The sequence below is a fragment of the Vipera berus genome (assembly GCF_964194415.1).
Source record: "Vipera berus genome assembly, chromosome: 10".
Lineage (NCBI taxonomy): Eukaryota > Metazoa > Chordata > Lepidosauria > Squamata > Viperidae > Vipera > Vipera berus.
Window position 1 is genome coordinate 16,389,873 of NC_138213.1, and position 25,447 is coordinate 16,415,319.

The following is a 25,447-nucleotide window of genomic DNA, read 5'->3' on the forward strand; positions in this document are numbered from 1 at the left end:
AGCCGAGGTTGCCTACCCCTGCCATAGACAAATACGACCGACGTGTCATATACCTTAAATCAAATCACTGCCCTTTAACTGTGGATTTAATCCAACCGGCGTGGCTGATGGGCAAGGGAGTTGGGAAGTTGCAATCCAAAGCTCTGAAGGGGATCGAGTCACCTAACTCAACCGTTTTTAAGATCAATAACACCCCTGGAGCCCACCCTTTCAAAAATGCAGACTTATTACAACTGTCTGTGGATGTATTTATTGATCAAGCTAAAAAGGGAAAGAAATGTTTTTGACATCACAACAAGAGGCTCTGTTAAATTAAGGGCTTAAAGTCCATGTTAACCTCTCCTGTCGCTGGATTGAAACTTACAGCATATGCAACCGCTGAGGGACCACTGGCAGGAGAACTTGGTTCAAGAGCTGAACTGAAGAAATAGACAGCCTGCTTGCAGTGAGGAGTCCACTGACAATAGTCCTACGTAGAAAACAACCAGGGACAATCAGATGGGAAAATAAGTGAAGGCGTTTTAACATCCTTAGCTACCATTTTCCTTCTGTAGGTCAACATGTCTTGCTTGGACAAACGAGATGAGTAGTTATTTCGTTTGAATTCTAAGCATTCACGAATGAAAGCAAATACACGAGTCTCAGGATAAGGTTGCAGGATCCAATCTGGGTTGGTCATCAGGACTAGTGGGTTTAGTCTTCCAAGCTTTCTGTCTCGTGCTAGAATCCATCCTTAGGGAACTTGGCTCTTTATCAGAAAGTCTAGACCAGGGGTACGCCACCTTGGCTCTTTTATGACTCGTGGACTTCAACTCCCAGAATTCCTGAGCCAGCTTGGAAACCTCTCCCTTTTCCCTCAGCATGGCTGGCTCAGGAATTCTGGGAGTTGAAGTCCACGAGTCATAAAAGAGCCAAGGTTGCTTTAGCCCTGGTATAGACAATTTCCCTGAGGACGGGCTCCAGCATATGAAGCTCAGAATATTAAACTCCTGGTCCCGGTGACCGATCCCAGTGGATCCTCTAACCATTCAGAACATTTTACCTTGGATCCGCAGCACTGTCCTTAGAAATTCTAAAGTGGGATTCTCCATTATGTGATTATCTACAAGACTTCTAAGGATGCCATTCTCAATTATGAAACAGCCAAGCCAGCACATGCTTATTAACCAGGAGAAATGTATGTCTGAGGACCCGGGACCGAATCCCAACTTACCGTGTTTCCCAGAAAATAAGACCAGGTCTCATTTATTTATTTTTGTGGCCTCCAAGAGGCACCAAGTCTTATTTCCAGGGTGTGGAATTAAAATAAAAATAAATAAAATAAAAACTCTGGCATCGACAGCCCCGCCCAGCTGACTCACTTCTTCTGCAGGCAAAAGAGCAGCTTCATTCTGCAGCTAAGAGTGGAGATCCAGCCTGCATTTTGCAGTCAAAGGCCTTTCTGGAAGGCCTGTGCAGCTAAGAACTGAGCTGTGGATTCAATCCATAGCTCGGTTCTCGGCTGCAGGGGCCTTCCGGAAAGGCCTGTGACTGTGAAAGGCAAGCCTGGGGATGCCGCAGAAGAAGTGGGCCAGCGAGGAGAACCCTGGCTGCAAGGTAAGTGGGCGCAGGGTGTGTGGAGCGCGCGCGCACACACACACACACACGCTTGATTTTCTAGGTGTGTGCCTCACCCCAAAAGTAGGGCTTATGTTAGGCCCACCCGCAAAAAATTCAGCTAGGGCTTATTTCCGGGGTCTTACTTTTGAGAAAACAGGGTACGCAAAAATGTTGCCATTTCTCTACCTCTAGCATGGATTTGGCTTGTTGGAAGCCAGCTGGGAAGAGGAGTAAACGGCAGGCCCCGAGATGCTGCAATTGTTGTAACTACACGCCCAGTTGCCAAGTGCCCAAATTTTGATCATGTGACTGCGGGGGGGATGCTGCATTGGCCACAAACATTGAGGAGCAGTCATAAGTCAAGTTTGTTCAGTGCTATCATGAAAGATCACTGAACGAATAGTTGTCGGTTGAAGATGTGGCCGATTGACTTGGGACTGCAACGACTTCCAACCAAAATCCCAGCTTCAATTGTGTTTGTAATTAAAAAGTCTCCTCGTATTGTCATTTTTTGTCTACTATAGTGTTAAGAATTTTTTGCTTTCCCCTTTTTTCGCATTATATTTTAAATGCCATGATTCTACGGCAACTTACTGTGTTATATGCATAGTATGATGGTTCACTTTAAACCCCAAAACTGCTTGTGAGGCCTCCAAGCAAGTCAATCTAAGTGAGCACCTTCAACTTTACACTCAATCAACTCCAATCTACAACTGTAGTAAATCCTCTTGTAGTTTGCAGCTAAATCTCTGTTGTAGGTTCTTGGCGAGCCTGCCCACCCTAACCACACTGCGTAATACGCTCTGTAGGACCTTCCCATCGCATGCATTCCACTTAATTGGAACGGCAGATTCACCACCATTCATTATTAAATCTTTCTCCTGCGTTATTTTCAGCAACCGCTTACAACTGAATTCCTTCCAAATATGCTCAAAATTAGGCATTGGAACTGAGTAGAATTGATGGGTCTTTTTTTTTTTTGCCTACAGTGCAATTCAATACGACAGCTGTCCCACCTCGCCAACTCCTTGTGCAGCAGAGCTGAAACAGAACATAACCAACCTTTTCATTTGAATCCTGCACAAGTCCTGTGCTAATGGAAATGTTAGGTGCCAGATGGTATTCCATCCACAGAACAGCTCCGTGACTCTTTGCACACCTGCAATATATATATATCCTTAAATATAGATTTCCTGCAAACCCTGAAGAATACCGATAGAACAACACATGCATTATGTAGTGTGCAAAACTCCTTTTGAAATACGAACAGTATTTTCCTTTATCAGAAGTCTACGTAAAAGGGCAGGAAAGAGTCTGCTTCAAAGGTAAGCACATGCTGAAATAACCCTTTAAAATGACTTTTGGTTTACCTTCCCAGTACGTTAAATACCAAGTCTTAAGATCTAGCACTGTAGGCAGCACTCTGCCAGAAAAACAAAATGTCTAGTTTTCAGAGTTGAAGAAAAAGTTCCAGAGAAATCTTGATAAAGGGGGAAAAAAAGAATTTAAAATAATCAGGTTGCAAAAACAGCATGGAAAGGAACAAGGCGAGGAAATTCAACTGAAGGTTATACAGATAATTAACGTTGGAAAGTTCTGTTCCCTAGGATGGATAGTAATATAGTTCTCAAAACAATGCTCTTTCTGCTTAACACGTCAGGACATTCAGATCTACATAATAGCTCTTGGGAAGAGCTGTCTTCCTGTATTGCTGGAAGATAACAGTTCAGGACCAAAGAACAGAAAATAATCTATTAGTCAGCCACAGAAACTAATAATTTTTTTTCTTCTTTGTTACTTTTCTTAAAAATAGCAAAGGTACCAGAGCTTTCATTGTGTTCCTTTGATGTTTTCAGAATGTATATTAGAAGAGAGAGAGAGAGAGAGAGAGAGGGACAGAAATCAAACTACTGTATTCCATCAAAATTTGAATTCACAATGCCTTCAGGAGATGCTACCAAGAAGATTGATTGCAAGTCCATGCTCTCCTTGATTAAAAGCAGGTTTTCTACCAGTTCTCGGAACACAACGTTTTCAAGACATCTTGTGTGTGTGTGTGTGTGTGTGTGTATCCATCTCGGTCTTCGAAGATTTTATACTTTAAATATATATATACACATATATACATATATACATACATACATACATACGTGTGTGTGTGTGTGTGTGTAGGTCTTGGCGTATTTGGGTCTTTTCCTGTGTAGGATTGAGGGTGTCTTGGCGATGTTTCGATGAGGTCCCACTCGTCATCTTCAGGCTGGTGTCTTCAGCTTCGTGCTTGAGCGAAACCGAAGACATCAGCCTGAAGATGACGAGTGGGATCTCGTCGAAACGTCGCCAAGACACCCTCAATCCTACACGGGAAAAGACCCAAATACGCCAAGACCTACATACCTATACCCGTGAAAATCTACGAAAACAAATACACACACACACATACACACACACACACACACACACACACACAGACAGACAGACACACATTTTACATTGCAGACTCTTCAGGAGCAAAAACTATCAAATTCTCAGACTTAGCAAAGTGATACTTGTCCGTAGCAGGGCCCCCACTGCATCCTAAAATAGTGTCTAAAGGCCTGAAAGATATTACAATCGTACTACAATGTGATGATTTATTTTATTTTTTTAAAAAAGCATGGATACCATCCAGGGCCTGAAAAGTTCAAGGATCACTATTAGGATGCAAAATAACTAGGAATAAGGCATTTCAGCAGGCTAGGAGTCAAGGAATCTGAGGATGAGATCCAAGGGGGGGGGGGGGAAAACCAGGATCTTTGCACTGGCAATGTTCAAATTATAAGTTTGCTACTTGGCACATTCCCTCCCAAAAGATGAGGACTGGAATAATGTTCAAAAGGAAGTGGTAGTTCCTCCTTCTTCCTTTTGGTTTTGGGAAAGAAATCAAAACCCTGCTGGGCACTTTCCCAAAGGTGTTCCCCCCCCCAAGAGACAACTGGACTTTGAATTTCCTTGAAGACGTTTCACTTCTCATCCAAGAAGCTTCTTCAGTTTTGACTGAACAGTTCATTGAGTCAGAACTGAAGAAGCTTCTTGGATGAGGAGCAAAATGTCTTCAAGGAAAAACAAAGAAACTCCAGCTGCCTCTTGAAAAAAGGTGCTCTTCCAAAAAAAAGGCAATGGACTTTCTTTCTTGGTTTTTTTTATTTTATTTTAATCCCATTTATATCCTGCCCTTCTCCAAAGACTCAGGGCGGCTTACAATCTAAAGCACAAACCAATGTGCTTAGCAATAGCCTTCATTCTATGTATATGCCTGCTTATTAGGGCTTTCACACACACACACACACACACACCCCAAGCGGCATTATTACAAAGTCAGCTTAATTGCCCCCAACAATCTGGGTCCTCATTTTACCTACCTGGGAAGGATGGAAGGCTGAGTCAACCTTGAGCCTGGTGGGATGCGAACCTGCACTAATTGCAGGCAGCTGGTGTTACTTAAGGAGGCATTAGCCCACTGCTCCACCAAGGTTTTTCCTTTGAAAACATTTTTGCTTCTCATCCAGTAAGCTTCTTCAGTTCTCTTCTTGGATGAGAAGCAAAACTCTTTCAAAGAAAAAAAACAAAACCAAGGAGGTCCACTTGCCTTTTGGAAAAAAGCACCTTTGGGACAACCATGACCTGGATGACTGAGAATCTCCACAGACATCTGCACCCCTTCTACTTCGCATTAAATGCTTGGTTATTTCCAGATAAAGTGCTTTTGATTCACCAAAAGGGAATTTCTTCATTTGATTTTCAGAAAAAAGAGTCTCAAAAAGGAATCTCAGACGCCCAACTTTTTGCCACGGTGAACTACAGGATAATTTTCCTCAAAAAATTACATTTGGTGTTTAAATAAGGATCACTCTGCAGACAAACATTGATTTTTACGGCACATTCCAACATTTTACTGCTGGCACGGCAATGACACCATAATTGGGTGCAACGATAACCCCACAGACTCTGTCTATGTTCAGAAAGAAATGTTCAGCCAGGCAACAGATGGCTGTGTTTGGAAAGGAGAAATAAACATCATTATAAATCAAATCATTCATATGGTACCAGATAATTTATACATTATTCATTCAGAACAATATGTTACTTCGTAGGTGAGAGATTGTTTTAATTAGGCTATGACACTGCAAAACTAGCCTATTTTTTAAAAGGAAGAGTTCCTTTAAAGGTTCAAAGTCTCTTTTATTTCAGTGCCCAAACACTGTGTCCTCTGCCTAGTAGATACTTAGCAGGATACAGAATGAGATGATTCAAGGTAGTTTTTCAATTTACCACCACAACTGAGCCCCAAATTTCTGTTATTAAGTGAGAGAATCGTTAAGTGAGTTCTGCCCCATTTTACGACCTTTCTTACCACGGTTGTTAAGTGAACCACTGCAGTTGTTAAGTTAGTAACCTGGTTGTTAAGTGAATCTGGCTTCCCCATTGACTTTGCCTGTCAGGAGGTCGCAAAAAGGGGATCACATGACCCTGGGACACTGCACAACCGTCATAAATACGAGTCGGTTGCCAAGTGCCTGAATTCGAGTCACGTGAACCCTGGGGATGCTGCGACGGGCATTAAGTGTGACCAAGGGTCATAGGTCACTTTTTCCCCAGCGCTGTTGTTAACTTCAGTCTCTAAATGAGCTGTTGTTAAGACGAGGATTGCTTGTAGCTCAAATGTACACAAAAATCTGGTTTGAGACCAAGAGCAAGCAAGGAAAGGGTGCAATCTTTTTAAAGAAATTGTTAAGACACCCTGAGCATATTAAAACTAAAGTACCTAGCAGAAGGAAGGAGGAACTACGACACACACACACCCCTTTGAAGATTATTCGAGGACCAGATTGCTGCCACTGAAATGGTCTCCCTCACATGTCCTTTACTCGAGGTTCAGCGAGGACATCTAGCGGGGCCTCTGATGAGGTTTTACTAAGCATGGAAGGAAACCATATTTAGGTTACGCTGCCCCAAACAAGGCAGTTCTCTGAGGTGTGCTGGGAAAGTCTGAAACATCCCACGAGAATCCTTGGATTGATGATATCAAAACTCATTGAGACGACAAGCTAGTTATCCTTGCCTACCCTTTCCTAGCATCTTCTAACCTGGTTAGTCCCAAGGCAGGTTTTCATTCCAAATCGCTCCGAGAGGACCAAACGGGACAGATGCTGATTTGTTGTTGTTTTCTTACAGTTAGCGTGTTATTTTATCAATATCGCTTCATATTCGGTATCACTACAAAAACCCCTAGTAGCCCTCAACCTTAAAAGAATCCCATCTCAATCAAGACTTGATGCACTGGAGGCTAAACTGTACAATGAATGGTCAAAGGAACTAGGTATGTCTAGAGCCCATTGAAGTGACGGATTAGGGGTGACATGATAGCTGTCTTCCAGGATTTGAGGGGCTGTCGCAGAGAAGAGGGGGGGGTCAACCTATTCTCCAAAGCACCTGAGGGCAGGACGAGAAGTATCGGGTGGAAGATTATTAAAGAGACCCAACCCAGAATTAAGGAGAAACTTCCTGACAGCGAGAACAATTAACCAGCGGAACAGCTTGCCTCCAGAGGCGGTGGGCACTCCATCAGCGGAGGTTTTTAAGAACAGAATGGGCAACCATTGGTCTGGAATAGTATACGGTTGAGCAGTGGGGTGGACTAGAAGATCTCCCAGGTCAGTTATTCTATGTTATGTTCAAGGTTACTATACTCAATGGCAGATGCAAGCGACGAACTGCTAATAAAAGACAAACCTATAGCTTGGAATACGGTTTCCCAACCTGTGAATGTCCCAGCTGGCTTAACTTTAACTCCCAGAATTCTCAGCAAAGGCCACCCTGAGTGAGAAACTCTAGGAGTTGAAGTCCACGTCAGTGGAAGTCATCCCGCCTTGGAAACAGTGTTTTGGAGCGTCCTGTAAAACGTTCAATATTGCAGTTTAGTTCCCCCCCCTAGAATACTGACCGTGACAGGTTTATGATGCCTTCTTTCACAAGAGGATGTTCTGGTACAGCTTGCTGGAAGTCAAACGTCAGAACTGTCAGGGGATCAGAGGTGGATCTGCATGGGTATTCCCAGAGTGGATGGGGCTCGGCTTCCCTCGATTCTCGGAAGTCTAAGGAGTTCTAAAGGACGCGTCAAGAAAAATTGGGTCAGCGCTGCAGAGTTTAGGAAGAAGCACTTCTCCGAAATTCCAAAGCATTGAAGGAGTAGACAATTAAGTGGTTTCTAATATGAACAATTAACAATGCAAGACTGTGAAACTTTTTTTCATAAAACAGGAAGAGTAATGAAACTAGTTTTAATGCAGGAGCATTTTTTGGGGGGTTCAGATTCTAAATTTATGGATATGTTACTGTAAATCCCAATTCGCTCTTAAGGAGCCACTAAGGTAGGGGGTCTTCAAAGTTGGCCCTTTTTTGACTTGTGGACTTCAACTCCCAGAATTCCTCAGCCAGACACACTGGCTGAAGAATTCTGGGAGTTGAAGTCCACAAAAGTCATAAAAGGGCCGAGTTTGAACACCCCTGCACTAAGGGAACCATTCCAGATACTTTTAGATCCAGTTTGGACAATATGAGACTTCAGATGACCTGCACCGCCACTGTTGAAGATTTGGCTAGTTTGCAACCATTTTGAGATGACAGCACATAAAACAACAGATACATACTACTTAAAAGGTAGGCCTAGCAATAAAAAATGGTCCTTCCCAACCTATAAAAATATCTGCAAAATATCAGCTCTATTCAAAAGCATAAAGAGTCCTCTCTACTTTGTCTTTATTTAAGACCACAGTGTTATCCAGTGACTTATAAGTTTAGTTTCCATCTCTCCTGCATCAGCCCTGAGCCAGGATCAGGATTTCTTAACTGTGGCAACTTCAAGACCCGTGGATTTCAACTCCCAGAATCCCCCAACCCCAGCCACGCTGGGTTGAGGAACCCAGTACTAGAGTCTCTTCCTGGATTGGTGTAAAAAAGCTAAGCAGTTTTTACTGGTTACTACATGGATAGGAGACCAGTAAGAGATCCCACAGCTCTAGGCTACACAGGAAAGTCAAACAACATGCCAGAAAATGGATATGGCAAAGACGTTTTTCACTATTGCCAAAAAAAAGTGCACTGGCACGCTCATGAAGTCAGGGGCATTTGACCTTAATTCAAATGAGACTCGTCTTTTTACTACGGTTGTTTCCTAATGATTGGCAGTCGAACTACCTGCTCTTCCTTTAAAGCCAGGAGGACAAAAATATCACGGCTGCATCAGAACTCTGGGACTCATGTGGTTTGTTTCGTTTTGGTTGAAGGCAACTTCAACAAAACGTACAACCCACTTTTGACCTAAAGTGCAACCCAGTGAACTCGTGGCATATGCACAGAGGGATTCACCAGAACACAGCAAGAATTTGTCTTAATTAATTGATTGGGGTGGGGCGGGGGGGGCCCTCCATGTTTGTGCCCTTTTCACAGCAGATTTTGCTACAGGCTCCCAGCTGCTAATGTGACTCATTAAACCCATCATCCCAGACATTTCTAAGTAGTACTTTCCAATAACTACACATTTTTGCAATTAAGTTAATTGGGCCCTATGCTCTCCAACAATGAGGGCTGAGAACTTACAAACCCCTTATTATCACAAAAAGGAGGTGGCACAAAGGTCTTTGTGGGAGTGCACGGTATTTTAAGTAACATCGCTGAACCTTCGTTTCTCAGCTTAATTTTGGCTGTAGCAAAAGATTCTGCTCGGGATCGTTATACAATTGCCCCACTGAAAAGTTTCGTAAATTTTTTTTAATAGATTAGTACTATTTTTAAAGGCACAGAAGTGTCAGTGTTCTTATTAGTAGACTTTTTAGACTAATAATTTATTAGACTAGACATTATTAGATTTGTGTGTGTGTGTGTTTAACTATAGGCCAAAGCCAGATCTGATACTGATGGGGTCCTTGGTACTCTCTGACACTGACGGATTTCTTACAGACATTTCATTACCATACTAGGTAATATCATCTGACATCTCACAAGATATGAACATATAAACCAACTAAGCCATCTCCCCCTCCTGATGTGTTGGGATTACTCAACTTTGCTCCCAGTTGGCCCTGTAGTTTGAAAGTTGTGTGAATGGGATGGCCTGGTTCACCTAATATCTGCAGTGATTCATGTTAACAACCTGTGCCCCAAAAGTCGTAAGATTGGGCACAACTCATTTCACAACTGCTTTACTTAGCAATCCTAAGTCACAATTATGGCCGTAAGTTGAGGAATATCTGTATATACATACTACCCTTTTGCAACAGCTGACCAACAGCCAAGGCAAGATGCTCTACTGTCAGAGCATGCACAGTCTTATTGCGTGAGACAACCCAGGAGTAAATACAGTAAACAGTGGTCTATATTAAATGGTGGTTTATCTTACACTGTCTACAATATACACCAGGAACAAAATACCTACACGTGCTAATACAGCAAGATCCAACACACAGCAGTTACAGCAGGAAACAGGAGAGAGAGAACACAGCAGCAGAGCCATCCTTTTATACAAAGGCTCTTAAAGGGATATAGACCCTGCTAAGTCATTCCCAACATTACATCATACATCCTACATTACACAAGCTGGTTAGCTTCTAAAACCTATAAGGAACGTTTGCTGGAGCTGGGTATGTCTACTCTAATGATGAGAAGGACGAAGGGTGACATGACAGCAGTGTTCCAATATCTCAGGGGCTGCCCCAAAGGAGTCAAGCTATTCTCCAAAGCACCTGAAGGCAGGACAAGAAGCGATGGATGGAAACTAATCAAGGAGAGAAGCAACCTAGAACTAAGGAGAAATTTCCTGACAATTAGAACAATTAACCAGTGGAACAACCTGCCTCCGGAAGCTGTGAATGCTCCAGCGCTGTATATTGGTATTATGTCATAAACTGCTGGACAGCCATTTGTCTGAAATGGTATAGGGTTTCGTGCCTGAGAAGGGGGTTGGACTAGATGACCTCCAAGGTCCCTTCCAACTTATTTTATTATTGTTGTTACCATTATTAATCATTACCTTGACAGAGACCTTCCCAAACCTGGTACTTCTATGTTAGTCCAACCTCTTAAGCCCACATCACCCAAGTCCTCAGTATGAATTTTCTCTTTCAATTAATAGCCACCCTACGAACAGCATCAGTCACAACGGGGAAGCCAGATTCACGTAATCTTGTTCCTAACTTAAAAACCGCAGTGATTCACTTAACAACTGTGGCAAGAAAGGTTGTAAAAACAGGGCAAAATGCACCTAAAAAATGTCTCGCTTAGCCAAGGAAACGTTCAGCTCAGCTGTGGCGTTAAGTCAATGCGCATGTAACATCTTTTGGGCATAATCTATGCATCACCTACTTCTATGGATAGATTATGCCCAAAAGATGTTACAGGGGCATTGACATGTCCACAGTTGGGGTCAAAATTTCTGTTGTTAAGCGAGACATTTGTTAAGTGAAATTTGCCCCATTTTATGACCTCTCTTGCCACAATTGTTAAGGGAATTGCACGGTTATTAAGTGAATCTGGCTTGACCCCCTTGACTCTTTGCTTTTCAGAAGGTTGCAACGGGGGGGGGGGAATCACAGGACCCTGAAACTATCATAAATATGAATCAGTTGCCAAGCATCCAAATTTGTGCTGCTGTAACTTTGAGCGGTCAGTACTGAAGAAATGACAGATGTGGAAAAACTTTTATCTGACAAGATAGAAGTGGTTTAGGATTGACTTGGGAGAAAAATGTCTCACTGGATATGCCAGAGAAAATGGGAAATACAAACGACAAACCATGAAAGCATAATAATTCTTTCTTGCTGGATTTTTTAAAATAGGCTTGTTAAAGGCCTAAAGAAGAGAATGGGACCAAGAAGAGAGGAAGATAAATCAAATTCGATGACAATCCTTGAATGAACTAAAAGATTAAAATGGTTAAAAAGTGAAAAGAAATGATATTAAGTTGGTTTATCTGATGACTTTTTTTGCAAGATTTATGGACACACTGCTACTATACTTGTTTATACTTGTTAGGATGAAGATTGGAAGTCATTTTACACATTTCTCTTTCTATAATGATTTCTTATTTTTCTAATTTTTTTTCCTTTTTCCTTGCACTTTTTAATCTCTTCTCTTTTTAAAGTTTATATTAGATTTCATTATTACAATTGAAATTCTTCCTAAAAGTTTTGTATCGTGGATTTTATTTTAAAAAAACATGTACTCAATGCTTCATGCACATTCTAGGTACTACCATGTAAAAGACTAATCTCACCACATGATGATTCATTGGACTTTTCTCCAGGTGACAACTCACCTTTATCATGTCATCCATAAGGCGCATATCAAAACTTTCACAGGTACCACACGGGCTTCGGATTCGCCACAAATCCTAGTGGAGGAAGAAACAAGTAGCCTTTCTCAGCAGTGTAAATTCTAGTAAAATACAGGAATTGGCTCACAGTGTTAGAAGGGTCAAATCACGTACTAGAAACTTTATATTTGGCAGAAGTTCTTGGCCATAGTGTGGTTAGTTATACAGCTGAGGAGAAGAACAGGTTTGCATAAATACACTCAAAGATCTCTACAATTACACGGTGCGTGCAAATAGAGTGAAAAAGACTCTGATGAAATGAAAAGTGGAAACTTCTGGTAAGCTGGAGACGGAAGGAAGGAAGGAAGGAAGGAAGGAAGGAAGGAAGGAAGGAAGGAAGGAAGGAAGGAAGAAAGAAAGAAAGAAAGAAAGAAAGAAAGAAAGGGAGAGAGAGAGAGAGAGAGAACATCATTTGGACAAAATACAAAAGTGAAGTGTATGAAATAATGCAGATCTGGCCTGCATTATTGGGGAAGGGATGACTCAACTGTTAAGGGAGGAGTTTCAAAAAAAATATATCATTCATCCCTCCTTAGCCACAGAAAAGTTGGAGTCAATTGTAGTCATAAGTCAAGAACTACCTGTAACTTCATAGAGAGAGAGAAACAGAGACAAAGAGACAGAAAGACAGAGACACAGAGAAACAGAGACACAGAGAGACAGAAAGAGAGAGACAGCAACAGAGAGAGACAAAGAGAGAGAGAGAGAGAGACAGAGACAGAGAGACAGAGAGAGAGAGAGAGAATGTTCATAGATATTAATTTGACCAACAACCCACTGCTTTCCCACCGTACAGGATAAGCAAGGAGCTCAGCAAAATGTTCAGCTGGACTTATATAATGCATTCCTCCGAGAAAAGAAGTGTGAAACTCAAACGTATTTATGACTGGAAACAAACAAAAAACAACAACCCCAACTCATCCTTACCTTGAATTCCACAGTCATCAGGTGGAGAGAAGCTGATTGGGGAAGGATAGTCACATCACTTGAAAGATGGCTTTCCAAAGCTGTCCGAGCGAACCAGAAATATAAATTATGCCACGGCAGCAGGCTCGTGGAGAAGAAAGGCTCGCCGATTAAGAGGGAGATCTTTTAAGGGAAAGGGAAACGAAAGGACATGAAAAACTGAGCCAGCCCTGTGTGCTCAGAAAGACGCAGAGAAACTCAATTTTCATCATCAACACCAGGGGTCTTCAAACTTGGCCCTTGGATGACTGGTGGACTTCAACTCCCAGAATTCCTCAGCCAGGCACGCGCCAGTCATCAAAGGGCCAAGTTTGAAGACCCCTGCTTTAGGTGGAGAGAAAGCACGTCAGCAGCACCTCCATTCCCCAACAGAACTGCTCAGAGGTCTTACCTTTCTGCCTTCAAAATCGGAGGGCATTAAGAATTCAGGGTGCTTTCCTAGAATTGTAATTTTATCTTCCAAACGGTTGGCCGTAAAAATCTTTACGGGAAGGAGAAGAAACGAGAAAGAAAAACTGTTAATGCTCCTGTGAATAATTTTTCTTTTTTTTAAAAAAAAATGGTTGGGTCAGGAAAAGAAAAGCATCCCCAATACTATTGACATTTATCAAATTTTGATCCTGCCCATCTCACTCTCAGATGCTGTTATTTTTTTTTTATAAAACATACACGTCAAGGTAATGATTTAGATTAGAAGCTAACCAGCTTGTATAATGTGTGAGATGGATGCAGTGTTTGGAATGACTCAGCAAGGGACTGTATCCCTTTAAGAGCCCGAGTATAAAAGGGAAGGCCTTGCTGGAGTTCTCTCTCTCTCTTGTCCATTTCCTGCCGTAATTGCTGTGTACTGGAGTTTGCTGACTGACCACGTGTATGTATTTTGTTTCTAGTGTGTATTTATAGATAGTGTGTGATAAACCACCATTTAATACAGACCACTGTTTACTGTATTTACTCCTGGGTTACCTCAGTGCAATAAGACTGTGCATGCTGTGACAATATAGGAGAATTAAACATCCTTCGCTCTTGCAAATAAGCAGGAGCAACAATGATTCCCAGGGAAGTGGGAGACTCTGTTGCCTGGAATGCAATTTCCAATGAAAATTGTTGCCATTTTCAAGTGAGGCCCGGTGATTTTATTCTGAGAATATCACAGGTAGTCCTCGACTCATACAGCCATTTCTTTAGCAATTATTTGAAGTTACCCCAAAGGGGCATTTTCATGAAGCAACTGGAATTTCTTTTTTTTCCCCTCTGAAGACGTTTTGCTTCTCATCCAAGAAGCTTTTTCAGCTCTGACTGGATGGTGGGGAATGGAAAGATTTATACTCCTTGCGGACAGCTGGTCATTTGCCTTCTTTTAGAGAGTCGTTGAGGCCACTTGGGGTTTATCTGTGTTTTCAGGGTCACCTGAGTGGTGCAAACGGGTGTCCTGCTGAAAGGACTGCGTTGTAGACTGGAGATAGAGGATGTCGTATCCCTCCCCCTCTGTTGATTGAGGGCTGTTCAATTTTGAAACAGATGGCTTCTTTGACCCCTCTTTCAAATCAGTGGTCCTCTCTGTCCAAAATGTGGACTTTAAATCCTTCCCTTCTCCACCATCCAGTCAGAGCTGAAGAAGCTTCTTGGATGAGAAGCGAAATATCTTCAAAGAAAAACAAGGAAGTCCAGTTGCCTCCTGAAAAAGCACCTTCGGGACAACAATGACCTGGAGGGCTGAGAATCTATCTCCATACACATTTGAAGTTATGAAGGCACCGGAAAAGCAACTCACAATCGGTTCGCAAATGTACAGCCGCCATAGCACTAAAATCACACGATGAAAATCCAGGAGCACTGCGATGTCCTGGGGGTCAAGTGGTCACCCTTTGTGACCTCCCTAACTGGCTTCTGACAGGCAAAGTCAACAAGGGAAGGCAGATTCGCAACAGTGCGATCCGTTTGGCTGCTGCAGAGATTTGCTTAACAATTATGTCCAAAAAGGCAGTAAAACCAGGTGTAACTCACTGAAGAACAGCTTTGCCTGGCCATGGAAATTCCGGTCTCAGCCGAGATCAAAAGTCAAGGACTCCCTGTGTTGACTGTTTTTGGATCGGAGTAGTAAGAACAGCAAGACCTTAAGTCCAGCACGTAAGGTAAGTGTAGGCTGTTAATGTTTCGTGACCAAGCCATGGTGGGAAAATGAGTCAATGGGAGTTCACCCAGGACAGGGGTGGGCCACCTTGGCTCTTTTAATGACTCGTGGACTTCAACTCCCAGAATTCCTGAGCCAGCATGCCTGGCTCAGGAATTAGGGGAGTTGAAGTCCACGAATCATAAAAGAGCCAAGGTTGCCTACCCCTGACCCGGGAGGAAACACTATGCTGAAGACACAGTGACTTTGAGAAACGTCGCTCTATCTTTGCAAAATATTGACCAAAAAACCTTATTACTTACTCTTTGCATGAGTGAGCGAGAAAGCGAAGAACACTCCAGCGTAAACACCTAAAAGGAGAAGATTGTTAGGCTGGTTTCTTTATTCCAAACCAGTTCAGAAGACCTGGGATGGGATTACAGCAGTGTGTTTGCCCAGCGTGCCGGCTGGGAAATTTGGGGAGTTGCCGTCCACACGTCTTTAAAATTGCCAAGTTTGAAAAACACAGGGCGACATCGAACAGAACAGAACCCATTTATTCCCTTCGACCATCACGGTGGAGCCATTCTGATATTCCAGCTGGCTGTGGATATGACAGGATCCCGAAGTGTTGTCAGGTTGGGAACCAACCCCGACACAAAGTCATGGCTCTCCAGAGAACCTCTTTCAGAACGTTCTGAGTCTTCCGTCTAGCAAATGGCTGCTTGTGGGCTGGGACACGTTTTCCAAGATTGCCGTGTCCGCTGAGAAACCTCACAAAGAAACAGCAGCTGTGAGCTCAGCCTGTTTAGGCACAAGGGGTTGATTAATTAAACCAATAAATTTGTGTCCCTGCGTTCAAACCGAGGATGTGCTGAAAGGGGGCTCTCTGGATAGCTGTGACTTTGCGTCATGGTTGGCACACACACATATGTAAACAATACGAAAGTATGTGTGTGTGTGTGTGTGTGTGTCTATATACATATATGTATGTGTGTGTATTCCTCAACTTACCACAGTTCATTTAGAGACTGTTTGTGAAGTTGCGACCCTGAAAAAAAAACTGACTTAGGACCGTTGCAACATCCCCATGATCAAAATTCAGACGCTTGGCAACCGACTCACACGATCATTTGGGGGGGGGGGGCTGCAAAGGTCGTAAATGTGCAAAATGGACATAAGTCACTGTTTTCAGTGCCGTTGTAACTTCAGTCACTAAATGAACTGTTGTAAGTCGAGGACTGCCTGTATGCTAGAATGATCCTGTAGAAAAAAAATCAAAATCAAAAGCTTTGTACCTTTTGTGTTCCGAGGTCATGAGCCAAGACCGGGAGAAGGCTACCGTCACTGATGCTCAGGCAGACGCTGTTCGGCTTAACAACCTTCCGAGAAAAACAGGATCATCTCAGTGGCGTCACGATCCAACACAAGGAAAAGGGTTTGTAAGGCTATAGGTGTCTCTTAGGCTGAAACTCTGATCAATCAAGCAGCACTTAGGATGTTTCAAGGAAACAAAGAGATGCACAATTTACAGTAAGCAGGCAAGAGAAATCCATACACGGCATCTTGGGAGCCGTTTTCAGAATTATTTTTTTCTTTTGGCTTGAGGATTTGACCCATTGGCTTTTTGCAAGAACAAGATTGATTTAACAATATGCCCGTGATTAACAATATGCCCGTGATGTGATATTTATGCGTTTGGAGTTTATCTATATGAGTTAAAGTGCGATAGTTTTAATAGTCTAGGATTGTTTGCATAAGGTAGATTATGATTGTTTGTATTTTTATACCCTGTATTCAGTTCTGGGAAGTCGGGGAGGGGGGAGGGGAAAGGGAGGGAGGGGCTGGGGAGGGTTGGGGAGTGGGAAGGGGGTGGGAGGGGAGGGGGTTGGGAGGGGTTTTGTTTTGATAAAATGTATTGTAAAACTTTTCAATTAAAAAAAAAAACAATATGCCCGTTCATTCAAAGAACTGGGCCTCCCAAGTAAACAAAGCAGGTAGATTTCTTGGAAGTATAGAGTCAGCTTGGCATCAAGCTAGAAACTGGGAGACGGTGAGTTCTAGTCCTGCCTTAGGCACAAAGCCAACTGGGTGACCTTGCACCAGTCCTTCTCTCTAGGACAGGGATAGGCAACCTCGGCTCTTTTATGACTCATGGACTTCAACTCCCAGAATTCCTGAGTCAGACTCAGGAATTCTGGGACATGAACTCCATGAGTCATAAAAGAGCCGAGGTTGCCTACCCCTGCTCTAGGAAGCTGGCAATGGTAAACCACTTCCAAAATCTTGTCCAGAAAATTTCAAGGACTCCTTCAAGCAGTTGCCAGAGTCAACCCCAATTCAAAGGGACAAAGACTAAAAGATTTCTAAAAAAAACCCATCTAGTTTTCTTCTATTTCTTGGGGAATCCTACCACGATACCCTAACAAGGAAAAATGTATCCAGTAAGCCCTTATATCATTGAACATGTTTTTGTTCAATTGATGCTTGACAAATTAGGATCATTTTTCCCCGATTATACTTTCAAACCTTTGCCTCCGCTTCTGATATGTCATACAAGAAACATTTTGTCATAAAAATATGAGATCTGCTATTTTTTTTATACTTGTGTGAATAATAGCTTATGGTCCTAGCAAGGTAATATGCAAAATCACAATAAATATGATTGAGTAGCAGGACTATGAAGCTGCATTAATGAGTTACCATATTTCAGAAGTAATGCAGCCTCAGAAATATCTGAGGAAGCTTTATTTAAATCTCAGAGGTTAAGGAGTACAGATCTAAAGAGAAGGCAAATCTGCTTACAATTCCTTAGGAAAAGATGTTCCACAGAATTAATGTTAAAGAATTTAATCAGAGAATTTAACCTAGCTCTGGCAGCATTACTGTTTGGGTTCAGACTAAACTCAATCATCGTATTTTAAATGTCTGTTAAATAAGGTTGGTGGTTTGCAAAATTCCAATTCTCGCGATAAGCTTGATTTCTTAATTTTTATTTTACTGCACATCAAAGGCTTTAGCATCCGTCGTTATCAGCCCAGGAGCCTGAAGTCTGGAATCTTAACGCAGTTGAAAGATGCCAGCTTGGGAAACGCTTTGCAAGATAGATTACTGGCACTGTTCGCAAAGGGAGACTAAACAGTTACCCAGGGATAATTTCCTTAGTGAACAGAGCAACACGGGCATCAAGGCAAGAGGGGATCACCGGTGATTCTGTAAATCTTACTTTCTTCAGAGCCTGAAAATAGCAAGACGTGCGATCCCAGTCATTGAGTTCGCCAAACCGTGGCCGTGTCCATAACAGGTGGGCCTGACACACACACACTGGCCTCTTGGGGTGCTCAGAAGTCTTCGGTTCTTCATTTCTAAAACCGCAGGATTGAATATTATCAGCAAAATGGCCCCTAAATCACCAATCGGCTCTCACTTGAGCCAAAATGATGGAACCTTAAAGGGATGTTTATGGGATGCTGAGAATTTCTGGACCGTTGTCCAATGTTCCCTAACAATCCCCCAGCTTTCAGAGTTCAAGAAAGTAGCAATAGTAATAGCACTTAGACTTATATACCGCTTCACAGTGTTTTATAGCCCAGAGTCAGCATATTCGCCCCCAACAATCTGGGTCCTCATTTCACCGACCTCAGAAGGATGAAAGGCTGAGTCAACCTTGAGCCGGTCAGGAATGAACTCCAGGCAGTGGGCAGAATTAGCCCACAATACTGCATTCTAACCATTGTGCATCATGGACGGACGGATGGATGAAGGGCAATAGCAACAGCACTTAGACTTATATATCATAGCGCATTATAGCTCTAAGTGGTTCACAGAGTCAGAATATTTGCCCCCAACAATCTGACTCCTCATTTTACCGACCTTGGAAAGATGGAATGCTGAGTCAACCTTGAGCCTATCAGGATCGAACTGCTGGCAGCTGGCAGTCAGCAGAATTAGCCAGCAGTACTGCATGGCTCTGCAATGTGTGTTAGCCTTCCCAGCCTCACACACTTAATTTGATCGACCGCTCCTCTTCCCGTTTCCCATCTTGAGTTACCTGCTTTTCTGAAGCTTATACCACACAGAGTAATCATCGTGAAAAGCCGTCAAGTCCACGCTCTGGCCTTGGGACAAAGGTTCCTCGTTTGGAAGGAAATAGACACACTGCATCCAATGGTCTCTCCACTGAAAACAAGGGCATAAAAGAGCAATTTGAAAAGCGGAGCAAATTAATTGCTAATTATTTCAAGCAATGTCGCAGAAGGCTTTTGCTGGGGGATTGAGCAAAAAAAAAAACCAACAACCCCAAAACCATGGACTCCAGCAGCAGGCACCAAGATTATCTTTCAATAACCTGTCGCTGGCAAGGCCACTGCTTAGCGTCCATTTTCCAGTTGCCGTTCTCCATTTGCTACAGAGGTGTCATTGTGGCAGGCACCACCCATAAGCACACAGTGTGTGTGTTAGAAGAGATATAAGGCCCTGGGAAATGTTTGTTTCTTGTCCCTGGGTGAAGAGACAGGTTTTGCAGGGCGTTTGGAAACACCAGCCTCATTCCAGAGCTCAGGTGCTGCTACAGAGGTGCGTTCCCAGGACCCTGATAATGGCATTGTTTAACTGCAGCAATCCAGAGCATGCCAGCCTTGGCCAGGCAGATACTATGGGAGACAGGTGATCCTGTAAGGAACTGGGCCCTAAGTCACGTAGGGGTTCATAGACGGCAACCAGCCCTTGGAATTGTGCCCAGAAGCAAACTGGCAAGCAGCGCAAAGCAGAGCTGCCAGGTGGCCATACTGAGGCATGCCCATCACTGTCCACCTGACTGAATTCTGCACCAGTTGAAGCTTCTGGGTGTTTTTCCAAGGCAGCTCCACGTAGAGGGCAATAGACAAGCTGCGAGAGGACCAGGGCATGAATTACCTTTTGAAGGCCTCCCATTCCAGAAAACTGGCACATCAGGTAAAGCCGTGCAAAGGTCTTCCTAACCATAGCTGCCAGTTGCTCATCAAGCAGGAGCTGGGAGATCCCCAAAGTGCAACCTCATCTAAGGTCAAAGATAGAGTATCTCCAGATCCGGGCAGTTCAAACAGGCAGAGCCGCTCGGTGTTGGTAGGACTGAGTCAAGAGTTGCTCGTTCCCCATCCAAATCCGCCCAACCTCCAGGCACTGGGACAGACGCTCAACGGCCTCACCTGGTCGGTCCAGAGTCGAAGGACGTAACTGGGTTCCATCAGCATGCTGATAATGCTGTCGACCCAAACTGGCAGATGACCCCACTCACTGGTTTCACGTATCGTATCTTTATACCATGAAATTCTTGGGAAGACAACGAAGTGTTGCAAAGCTTACCGGGATCTCTTCCAAAGTGCTTCGTACCCAATAGGGGGCCAAGGAGCATTTTATGGAGCCGGCAGGGTCCATGTCAATCTCCCACCAGGAAAGGACCACTTGGGCTTTGCCAGACTTGAGGGGTTCCAGCTTCACGGTGTAGGAGGCAGAAGTGCTGCTGACCGGTTTACTGAAATCTATACTGTGGGAAACAGTGAACTTGAAATCAGCTCCTTTTAAATGGCGGCTTTTCACCTGGGCGATCAAAGGTTCAGCGGCATTTGTTCATTACGCTAGCAGAGGCACAGAATCAACTGGCAAGATATTCAAGAGGTTGCACATCCCCTATTTGCAACAGTTCATTTAGTAACTGCTCAAAGTTACAACAGCACTTATGACCCTTTGTCACGCCTGCGACCCTTGCGGCATCCCCCGCGGTCATGTGATTTACATCTGGATGCTTCACAACTGGTCCACGTTTATGACGGTCGCAGTGCCCTGAGATCGCGTGATCTCTTTTTGCAACCTGCTGACAAGCCAAGTCAACGGGGAAGCCAAGAGTCACTTAAACAACCGCGTTATTAGTTTAACAACTGCAGCGGATTCACTTAACGAACATGGCAAGGAAAAGTCGTTAAAATGGGGGAAATCTCGCTTAATGAATTTCTCAGGGAGCAACGTAAACTTTGGGTTCAATCGCGGTCGTAACCCGAGGACTACCTGTATAAGGAAAAATACACACGTCCCTAAAAACAGCCCCCACAGGGCAGCACTCACCTGAACATAGTGACGACTTCACTGAGTGGCATGAAGTCCCGCAAGGGCACCTGATTCAGCTGGATGTCACAGACCGATGGTGCACCGGGGCAAACGTCCATTTCTGGTGGGAAGACAATGGTCTTCCGGCCACTTTCCGCTTGGATATGAATGGGAGACAGCTTGTTCCACGACCACATGCGCTTCGACTCCACCAACTGGGCGTAGACTGTGGCTCTGTGGGGCACTGCCTCACATCCCTCCTTTAAGGATGAATAGGGAAGAAATCAAACGCGGTTCATACGCTTTGAGAGAAAAGGTAACAGTGACACAAATGGCAACCCTAACAATAACAGCTAGGCAGAAAACTTACTTTCAGGGATTTGAGAATCAGGTGTAGGACAACTCGCCGCGGCTACCTTGCCGCAACCATCTTGCCAGGGCCATCTTGCCATGGCCAACTCGCCGCAGGACAATCCATATGGGATAACTCAAGGTGATAAATGTTATCCGCCACCGTTTCTTCTACATTATTTCCATTTTTGTCAGTGGAAATAATGTCAAAAGAAACAGGGGTCGGTAATATTGATTGCACTGAGTTATCCCGTGTGAAATTGTCCCGGGGCGAGACGGCCGCGCTGGACTGGGCACGGCAAGATGGCCACAGGTTGTCCCCCTTCCATTCCAAAGCTTCTACCATCTCAAACATTCCTCACAGACCTCTTGGGAATTGTTAAGTACCTTGACCCCATGAAACATTTGCTGAGTTCCCAGAAAATGTCTCCGGGTATCTTTTCTATATATTCATCGTAGTCCTGTGCTGGTCTGTAAAAGCGTGAGCATTTTCTCAAAAGCTCATTAAATTTAAGGCACAGAACACATTAATGAGACAGGCCAAATATCAGTTTTGTCATTTTTGAGAATTAGAAGTGAATGGACAAAACAGATCAGCTAGGAATTGGGAAATGAAAATTTCATCGTGAGAAATGTGGAGGTTGACTGTCTTTCTACCCACCACAGAACACAGGTGAATTTATCTTCTCTGGTCTGGTTCATTCCTTACCTGTACAAGATGCTCGTGAGCGTGCTCGTAAGATGGCAAGGCCCCTTCCCCAATTAGTTCAGTGTCAAACAGCTCTGTTATCAGGATGTTTGCACGAGATTCCATGTCTCCATCTGGAAAACATAATACAAAACCGACATTCAACAAGGGACTCTGGAATTTTGCTTGGAAGGTTCCCAAATAAACTTGTTTTTAGGCTTTTCTACTAAATTTTGTTTGATCTCAAGGCATACAGGTAGTCCTCGACTTACAGTCTATTAGCAACCAGTCAAGAGTTACAACAGACCCTGAAAATGGGACTTTTTAAGTACAAGATTTGAATTTTTTAAATCTGTCTCTCCCTCCGCCCCATACTCACGTGACCACATTTTGGGCACTCGGAACCTAGCCCACATTTACAACTGTTGGTAGCGCTCCACAGTCATGCAATTGCAATTTTACTTCTAGTTTCTGGCAAAAATCACCCCAGAGCAAACCATGTGCTTGCTTAATGACCACAGCAAATAAGGTTGCAAAATCTGGCACAGTTAATGCTGACCCGTTTTATGACTGACACGACTTACAACGGAAATTGTGGGCTCAATTATGGTCATTTAAGTTGAGGACGCATAGTGCGTATAGTCAAGGCTATGGTCTTCCCAGTTGCAATGTATGGCTGTGAAAGTTGTAACATAAGAAAGGCTGAGCGCCAAAGAATTGAAGCGTTTGAACTATGGTGCTGGAGAAGACTCCTGCGAGTCCCTTGGACTGCAAGGTCATCAAACCGGTCAGTCCTGGAGGAGATCAACCCTGACTGCTCTTTAGAAGGCCAGATCCTGAAGCTGAAACTCAAATACTTTGGCCACCTGACGAGAAGGAAGAACTCACTGGAGAAGAGCCTAAGGCTGGGAAAGGTGGAGGACAAGAGAAGAAGGGGACGACAGAATGAGGTGGCTGGATGGAGTCACTGAAGCAGTAGGCGTGAGCTTAAAGGGACTCCAGAAATGGTAGAGGACAGGAGGGCCTGGAGGAATGTTGTCCATGGGGTCGCAATGGGTCGGACACAGTCAGACACGACTTCGCAACTAACAACAATAAGTTGAGGACTATATATACAGGCAGCATATTCTTTTTTAAGGGCACAGTGGCTACAATTCAGTACTCTAGGCTAATTCTGCTGACTGCCAGCAGTTCAATTCTCACCAGTTCAAAGTTGACTCAGCCTTCCCTCTTTCCAAGAATGGACCTGGATTGTTGGGGGGGGGGCAATATGCTGACTCTATAAATTGCTTAGAGAAGGCTGTGAAGCACTGTGTGGCAGTATATAAGCCCATGTTCTATTGCTAAGTGCTATATTAAGAGATATAGCCAACAGTCCCCTGACACTGAATAATAAGAAATAGAGTTAGAAGATGCAATAAGAACTATTTTATATTTCATAAAACTGTCTCCTATTTCTTTCCCGTTCCCCTCCTCTAGCAGACCATTTAACCGTGGCCAGTAGCTCCTGTGAAGTTCAGAGGGAAGAACAAATGGCTGCAGGAAATTGGGTAAGTCCAGCCTAGCGAAAAGAAAGATTAGGGGTGACATGATAGCAGTGTTCCAATATTTGAGGGGCTGCCACAAAGACGAGGGGGGGGAGGTGTGTCGAACTATTTTCCAAAGCCTCAAAAGGCAAGAGGAGAAACAATGGATGGAAGCTAAACAAGGAGAGAAGCAACCTAGAACTAAGCAGACATTTCCTAACGGTGAGAGCAATCAACCAATGAAAGGGCTTGCCTTCATCCGTTGTGGGTGCTCCATCACCGGAGGATTTCAAAAAGCCATTTGTCTGGAATGGTTTAAGCCAGTCTCCTGCTCAAGCAGGGGATTGAGGAAGATGTCCTCCAAGATCCCTTCCAACTCTTGTTATTCTATGGCTAAGCCACAAGGCTCTCGCGGTGTTCTCATTGCATAAACGACACACCACAAAGACTCAACGTTGGATTTGGGAGAAGGAAAAAATCTAGTCCTTCCAGCATATTTTTTTTATTCCATTTATATCCTGCCCTTCTCCGAAGACTCAGGGCGGCTTACAAGCTTAGCAGTAGCCTTCATTCTATGTATATGTCTGCTTATTAGGGCTTTCCCCCCCCCCAGCGGCATTATTACAAAGTCAGCTTAATTGCCCCCAACAATCTGGGTCCTCATTTTACCTACCTCGGAAGGATGGAAGGCTGAGTCAACCTTGAGCCTGGTGGGACTCGAACCTGCACTAATTGCAGGCACCTGGTGTTACTTAAGGAGGCATTTAGCCCACTGCTCCACCAAGGCTCTTTTATTGCACAGTCTCTCCAAAGAGTAAGCAGAGGTTGAACCTGAACAAGGTATTAAACTGTCATGGGGTTAACTTGGATTTTGCTTAGCCACACTGACTGAATCTAGCCAATTTTGGCACCTTCAAGAAATCATAATTTATTTATTTATTTTAATTCCATTTATATCCCGCCCTTCTCCGAAGACTCATAATGAAACAAGCCACGCTATATGAGCCTAGCCTAAATGTTACAACACAGAGCAAGCGTAACATAAGCATGGCGGCAATTCTCCTGGTTGGTATAGAGGGGCCGTAGCATAATTTTATCCAATGAGCCTATTTGCTTTTCACAGAATTTGCAATTTTACCAGTCGTTGTCTTCCTGCTCCCGGTTGTTATCAGGCCAGCTCAGGGGAGAAGAACAGACTGGTGGAGGGAAATGATATACCTATTCCCCAAAATATGCTAGGTTATATTTCAAAACGGAAAATGTTGTTCTGATTATATCACTAAATGCCAGTTTTCAGCATGCCTTAAGAGAATACTCGTGCAGAGCTAAAAAAAAAAAAAAAGCAGCTAAATTTTTTTGCGAAGGAGCAAGAACTGCGAAGCAGACCTGTGAATATTCTATCCACCCGTATAAAAATTCCATATTCCAAGTAAACCGTTTTTTTCCTGCTATACTAAAATTGCTATTGGACGGGATGCTTGAAAACTTCTGCACCGAAGCTTTTTCAAAATACACAAACCGAGACACACACAAAATGCACACAGGTTTTGGAGCACACAGCAGTGAAAAAAACTGCAACTTAAATTTGTTGAGAAGCTCCCTAAGCAGAAAATGCTTTCCTTGGAAAAAGGCTATGAAATGCTAAATTAAAATCCTATAGCTTCCTCTTCTTAATCTCCTTCGGGCAAATCTAAAAACTTTCCTTCACAGCTATCAGA

General features: G+C 43.5%; 1 protein-coding gene across 2 annotated transcripts in view; it reads right to left on the bottom strand.

Annotated features, from left to right (window-relative positions):
* Positions 1-234: 234 nt before the first annotated feature.
* The window catches only part of PRMT7 (protein arginine methyltransferase 7), a 36,652-nt gene continuing 11,439 nt past the window's right edge, over positions 235-25,447 (bottom strand). For both annotated transcript variants that reach the window (XM_081336035.1, XM_081336036.1), the window contains exons 6-18: positions 22,225-22,337; positions 21,183-21,424; positions 20,427-20,607; positions 19,135-19,262; positions 18,310-18,448; positions 16,382-16,465; positions 15,407-15,454; positions 13,362-13,451; positions 12,932-13,093; positions 11,948-12,022; positions 7,580-7,740; positions 2,662-2,758; positions 235-469 (exon numbers count right to left, since the gene is read on the bottom strand). In XM_081336035.1, the coding sequence (XP_081192161.1) occupies positions 308-469; positions 2,662-2,758; positions 7,580-7,740; positions 11,948-12,022; positions 12,932-13,093; positions 13,362-13,451; positions 15,407-15,454; positions 16,382-16,465; positions 18,310-18,448; positions 19,135-19,262; positions 20,427-20,607; positions 21,183-21,424; positions 22,225-22,337 (1,682 nt within the window). In that variant the 3' untranslated portion in view covers positions 235-307. The remainder of the gene's footprint in view (positions 470-2,661; positions 2,759-7,579; positions 7,741-11,947; positions 12,023-12,931; positions 13,094-13,361; positions 13,452-15,406; positions 15,455-16,381; positions 16,466-18,309; positions 18,449-19,134; positions 19,263-20,426; positions 20,608-21,182; positions 21,425-22,224; positions 22,338-25,447) is intronic.